Source organism: Equus przewalskii, chromosome 10 (assembly GCF_037783145.1).
Source record: "Equus przewalskii isolate Varuska chromosome 10, EquPr2, whole genome shotgun sequence".
Classification (NCBI taxonomy): domain Eukaryota; kingdom Metazoa; phylum Chordata; class Mammalia; order Perissodactyla; family Equidae; genus Equus; species Equus przewalskii.
The window spans coordinates 60,446,088-60,452,857 of record NC_091840.1 but is presented as its reverse complement, the minus strand read 5'-3'; the positions used below and the strand labels follow the sequence as shown (position 1 = coordinate 60,452,857).

General features: G+C 42.1%; 1 protein-coding gene across 2 annotated transcripts in view; it reads right to left on the bottom strand.

Annotated features, from left to right (window-relative positions):
* Positions 1 to 4,278: 4,278 nt before the first annotated feature.
* COPS3 (COP9 signalosome subunit 3) overlaps positions 4,279 to 6,770 on the bottom strand; it is a 34,662-nt gene continuing 32,170 nt past the window's right edge. For both annotated transcript variants that reach the window (XM_070563673.1, XM_070563674.1), the window contains exons 10-12: positions 6,208 to 6,321; positions 4,941 to 5,021; positions 4,279 to 4,599 (exon numbers count right to left, since the gene is read on the bottom strand). In XM_070563673.1, the coding sequence (XP_070419774.1) occupies positions 4,546 to 4,599; positions 4,941 to 5,021; positions 6,208 to 6,321 (249 nt within the window). In that variant the 3' untranslated portion in view covers positions 4,279 to 4,545. The remainder of the gene's footprint in view (positions 4,600 to 4,940; positions 5,022 to 6,207; positions 6,322 to 6,770) is intronic.

Sequence of the window (6,770 nt, the reverse complement as noted above, 5' to 3'; positions counted from 1 at the left end):
TAGCACTTTCAGAAAGCTTTTAAAAATTAACCCTCTGAGCTAGCTCTGATGACGTGGTGGTTAAAGTTCAGCATGCTCCATTTTGGTGGCCCGGATTTGGTTCCCACTTGTGGAACCACACCACTCTTCTGTCAGTGGCCATGCTGTGGCAGCGGCTCACATAGAAGAACTAGAAGGACTTAGAACTAGAATATACAGCTACGTACCGGGGCTTTGGGGAGGGGGAAAAAAAAAAGAGGAAGATTGGCTAGATTGGAAGAGGTTAGTTCAGGGCAGATCTTTCTCAGCAAAAGAAAAATGAACACCCTCCCCGAATGAGAATTCTCTTGATAAGCTTTCTGTGTTTTAATCTAATATAGCTGCTTGTTAAATACCAAGTGGTTTCCTTTTAGTCTCATAATAAACTTTAATGGTTTATTATGGACCCAGGCTTACTAAATGCATTTTGCAATTAAGGTTCTCTGGTCTCAACTTTTGATTTCAAGAAAGGAGGCAGATAGGATTTCATCTTTGTTCACCATCATTTAATCATTCAGCTGCCTAAAAAACATAGCCATCACATTTTCCTATTCATAAATATCTGATTGACACAGTTGTTTATTTTCTCTGGTTCCTTTGCAATTGTAATTGCTCAGACTTATGTCCAAACAATGTTTTCTTCTACAAATTGGCTACCATTTCAGGTTACAACCCAGAAACTTAGAACTTAAACCCAAAACTGCATCTTTGAAACGCACTTAGCAAGAAAGAATTAGTGTACAACTTGACCGCTGGCATAGAAGGAGGAGGGAACTTGAACAACGTTGGTCTGCCAGTGAACACCAACAGTTCAGCCCACCTAAAAACCTAAGACTTGACTTTCCCCTCTGCCGAATTGTTTGCTGGAAAAGTAGAAGTATTTGTTCCTCATTGGGTTACATAGGCATCATTGTATTGCTAAGGCCAGTTGGCATCTTTCACAATAATGTTCTATTACCTAGTTTTCTTTGGGATTTCAACTTACTAAACAAAGTCAAGAAGGAACCATCCATACAGGCTTACAGCGCAGCAAAATCCCGCTGCTTTATTGCGCATTAGTACCATTCTTTGGCTCGGAAAACATCTACTGCCATTTCAAAAACATACAACCAGATGTTTCTTTAAAGAATAACTTTTACCAGTATATCCCAAACTGGAGATCTCAGACCAAGCATACATAGTTAAGAAAGTGTGTATTAAAAGTTAAACATGGTCCCTTTGGGCAGTTCACTTGTACGAATATGAATAAAAACACGTATGTGATTCGGTACTGAATTCTGAGGGCAATTATTCTCATTAATCCAGAGTATTTATTAATATTTGAGATTTCCTTGAAAAGTCCTCAGAGAACTGGTAGGTCCACCAGTGAACAACTCAAGCCTGCCTCCTTGGACCTCAGAAACTGCCCTAATTCCCTAGGTACAAACTCGCCATCTTTGGCACCATCAAAATGCTACAGGTATACATAAATGTTCACAAAATAATTTGCTGCCGGGAATTAACTCAAAGGAACAGCTAAGTCCGTGTTAACTGTTCAGCAGGTGGATTCTGGTGAGTCCTCAAGACGAGACACAGGCCGAGCCAGGCAACATATTGTCGGAAGCAGCATGTGCCAAGTCTCACACTCTTCTTAGTAACAAACCAGGCCACGCATCTCCTCCATCCCATAAGATGTTCAAATGTAACTCTTGTCAGGAGAGACAAACCGCTCACCAGGCTCTTTAACAAAGAATTTAATAGATCCATTAACCAGATATTGGAGAAGGGAAAAGTCTCAGCAAGGTAGTAACTGCAGGAAGCAGATAGCACCCTCAGGACTAGGGGAACAAAGGGAAGAGGCTGGGTCCCCAACCTGTGTGGGGAGTGGGAGAGGCTTGCCTTTCGGGGCCAGTGTCTCTGAGGGAGGGCGATGAGGCTGACTGGGAGCATGGGAAAGGCTCAACCTGGGGCTCAGGGCTGCTGCTGAACCCTCCTCGCCAGCATGAAGGGCTGTCGCTGGGGTCTCACTCTTCAACAGGACGCAGAGAGCAAGGAGTCTGTCCCTCTTCCCTCCCTTGCCTTATAGTCTGCCTCTTGCTGGCAAAAAAAAAAAAAAAAAAAAAAAAACGGGCTGGCCTGGTGGCTTAGTGGTTGGGTTCATGCTTTTGGATCTCAGGCATGCACCTACACACCGCTCATCAACCCATTGTGTGGCGGCGTCCCACATACAAAATAGAGGGAAGACTGGCACAGATGTCAGCTCAGGGCCAAGTTTCCTCACCAAAAAAAAAAAAAAAAAGTGATTTGCAGACTTCTAGCCCCAGAATCAGAATGAATGCATAAACATGGGTGTAAAGCTGAGAGATAACAACAACAAGCACTCCTCTTCCAACACTGACATGAGGGACAAGGACACGTGGTTTGTAAATGTTAGGATGAGGCCCTAAGTACCATACCCCTTTTTGAGTTCAAAGTTTCAAAATAATGTGTTTTAGTGAATCCATTTTGGGAAAAAACTAAGTGTCCACTTGATTAGAAGCCCACAAGAGAGTTACTCTTGAAATAGCCGTGACCGGCAGCTACTAGGATTCTCACACTGAAGTGATTTTAATTCAGATCCAGGTAAATCAGAAGTTGTCCAATTTTTTTTTTTGAAAAGCGTAATTTGCTACACTGATAAAAGGAACATTTCCATTAAATATTATTTTTTTAAAGATTGGCACCTGAGCTAACAACTATTGCCAATCTTCTTTTATTTTCTTCTCAAAGCCCCCCAGTACATAGTTGTATGCTCTAATTGTGAGTGCCTCTGGTTGTGGCATGTGGGACGCCACCTCAGCATGGCTTGATGAGCAGTGCCATGTCCGCACCCAGGATCCGAACCAGTGAAACCCTGGGCTACCAAAGCGGAGCGCGCAAACTCAACCACTCGGCCCCGGGGCTGCCCCCATCTTAAGTACAGGTATATGTAGGCATAAGTGAAAATGTGCAGCCCACAGCAGTACTAATGTGATCTGGAGAATCTGAGGGTTTAGATGAGGGGTCAAATCCCGCCCTCTGCCTATTTTTATATCAACTTTACTGGAAAACAGCCACAGCCACTCAGTGACATATCACATCGCCTGAGGCTGCTTTCCTACAGCAGAGCAGAGCAGTTGTCACAATAGACCACATGGCCCGCAAGGCCTCTCTATTAGGGGCAACTTTGTACTGTGACTCATGAAGTGTCAGAGTTTCCTTTTTGTAAATAATGAAAATGTGATCGACTACCCAAGTTGACACATTTTTAAAAAGTGAATGTTGCTGGTGAGAGAGAAACATTCTTTAAGGACCAAATTCTAGTTTAATCTGACCATTTTATAAAGGCTTCTTACCATTCTGGGGCTCAGTCAGCAAACCCTAGTCAAATGCATTTCAGAGTTCCGTAGAGGAGGGACTCTGAACATAATTAAGATGCAGCTGTGCAGTTTAATTGAAAATGCTTCTAGAAGAAAAAGCAGCAAAGTTGGGCATTTGTCTTATAAAAAGCCATTCTCAGGGGGCCAGCCCCTTGGCCGAGTAGTTAAAGTTCCACGTGCTCCTCTTCTGGGTTTATACGTTTGGATCCTGGGCACAGACCTACACCACTCCTCAGCCATGCTGTGGAGGCGTCCCACATACAAAGTAGAGGAAGACTGGCACAGATGTTAGCTCTGGGCTAATCTTGCTCAAGCAAAAAAAAAAGAGGATTGGCAACAGATGTTAGCTCAGGGTGAATCTTCTTCACAACACAACAAAAGAAAACAAAGCATTCTCTTATGGCCAGCCCCGTGGCGTAGTGGCTAAGTTTGGTATGCTCCACTCTGGCAGCCTAGGTTCAGGGTTTTGGATCCCAGGAGCAGACCTACATCACTTGTCAGCCACGTTGTGGTGGTAACCCACATACAAAATAGAGGAAGACTGGCACAGATGTTAGGTCAGGGCTAGTCTTTGTCAGAAAAAAAAAAAGCCATTCTCAAGACTACAAAAGAGTGTAGCACACACCAAAGATTAGAAAGAGCACCTCTTTAATTCATAATTCGTGCTGTCACTAAAATTGCATGTTAATTCTAATTATAAAAAATTAGCTTCTGCCTTATGGACTCTCCCAGCTTTTTGTTTTTAAAGGCAACTGATACCAACTTTAGATTCAAGTTTTCCCCAAATTCCTAAAATCTAACTGTTTCTGTTCATAATGAATGTGTTCTTTAAAAACTTTTCTGAGGGAAAAAAAGTGATACAGAAGACACATCAATGTTCAAGTAATTTAAAACAAAAGGTAGATTTAATGAATAACAACATTAATCTGAGGATAAATAAATCCACAACAGACTTTAAAGTTTGAAATTTTTTTCCTTTCTTTGCAGACAGAATGATTTTCTGAAAGCACATAGGACTGAAGATGTCAAAATAAAAAGTAATTTCTAAACGTCCAGGTGAGACAGGCTTGGTCCTCCCTGCTGCCCTCCTGACACTTGCCACTGGCCAAGGTGACAGTTCCTTTCGTTTAATTCAGGATGGACGTTAGTTTCAAGAATAACTAGATGGTTTGTTTCCTGAATCATCTTCTTGTGAGCCCATGCTCTGTAAAGGAGACAGCAAGACAGTGTATTTATATTTGCCCTTGTCAAGGGTTTCCGACCAGCCCCAAACAAGCACACCCATCCCTCCCAGAGGGCAGACACCCTGTTGTACAACGGAGAGGAGGCAATTCCAGGAGCCACCTATGCACCCCCTAATCACACTTCCTGGCTGTAGTTTGAAGAGGCTCTCAGTGAGTCTCTCTGTGAACTTAGTGATAAAGATTTTCAAAAACTTCTGGCAACTAAACATTTAACCTGAAAGCAAGTTCACATTCCTGATGTGGGAACACCCCTCCTCCTCCATCCAGCCCAAGTCTACTTAATGAGCAGAACCCTAATCACCTTTTGCACAAACTGGGGGTTCACTGTGATCTCCTGGTCCATGGCCTTCAGCCGCTCATCCAACTCTATGCACTTCAGCATCTGTGTGATAGACATGTTTGAAGATGGTTAGTAAACAGGTTTGGGTCAATTACACCCTTTTTAACCTAAGCTATTAATATGGGCGCTACAGTTTCACAGTCTGTTGATCTGAAACCCCTGGGGCTGGATAGGTTTTAGAATCAGAATTTTTTGAATTTAGAAAATTAATACAGTACAAGTACTGTATATTATCTAACATCCCAGTAGGATCTAGGGTAGCAGCCCATAACCAAACATTAATATCTTTTGCAGTGAAACCTAAAAATATTCACACTAAGTGGGACAAATAAAGACTATACATTATTTCAGGTGATATTTGCCATCAAATGAGTTACCAAAAAAACTTCCAGTTTTCAGCGTTTTATTTTTGATTTTGAATTGCAAAAAAGGGACTGTGGAAGTATACTACGCTACTTTGCATTTCTTTTAGGTCTCAGATTCAATGTTCAGTTCAATCTATTTCCCAATCAGACGTGAGAAATACCAACAGCCCACACAATTCCAACTCAGCCAGAGCCCAGCATGGCACTCAGCGCAGCAGGACCGCAGAAGGTGCCTCCACGCCCGCTTTGTGGCCCACGCCTGCTGCCTGACAGAGGGCTGCGGGGCAGCTCTCCCCCTCCAGCCACCCGCTTACCCCCCATCTTCACACAGAGAGATGTTTTCTGACCTCCCAGACTGGAACTCTGAATACATCTTACCACAGAAACAAGGCTCTGCATTATAAGTGGCGGTTGGGTATGGATAAAATTGAGCCAATTTTAAGACCCTTCAGTGTTTTAGGAGTTAAGTATGCTTTGGTGAGCTAGATGGGAAATCTAACCGACCGTTTACTTATAACCACACAATCTGGAAGTTTTAAAGCAGCCCATTTTGAAATTAACTTTCTAGAAACTAAGATGTTCCTAGAAACTAGTTGGGAAATACCTATATTTAAAACTAAAATTATCCTGGAGCATAGGGGCAGTATTTCAAACACAGCATCTCAAACAGCAATCGAAAAAATCAAAACGGGGCCTGGCCCAGGGTTCACATGTTCAGAGCCTGGGTGCAGACCTACCACCACTCATCAAGCCACGCTGAGGTGGCATCCCACATACAAAAAAGAGGAAGACTGGCACAGATGTCAGCTCAGTGCTAATCTTCCTCTCACACACACAAATCAAAAGGTAGCATTCATATTTACCTCCTGGTCAATGTTATGAAGCATGGCAGGGTTATTATATTTTTCAGGGTTATCATGGAAACTGACCATACCATCCTTCTGATTAATACTTGCAAAAATTTCACCATCTTCTATCTATAAAAAAAGAAATCACAAAAGCAGTTCAGACCCGAGCACTAAGTGAATTTATAGTGACTCAGTATAATCAGGGGAAAGCACAGAGAGCAATAAGTAAATAAATTCATATGTGTATTTTTAAGCACCATATGTTTATTCAATAACTATTTCTTGAACATCTACTATGTGCTAAGCACCATTATAGATGCTAAGGGGTGCAAAACTTACACACACACACACACACAAATCCCTGCTCTTGCATTTTTTTATTGAGGTAAAATTCATATAATATAAATTAACCATTTTAAAGTGAATAATTCAGTGGCATTTAATCTATTTGCAATGTGCAAACACCACCTCTACGTAGTTCAAAAACATTTTCATCACACTTAAACCTGTTAAGCAGTTACTCCCTATTCTCCCATCCTCTCAGTCCTTGGCAACCACCAATCTCCTTTCTGTCTCTG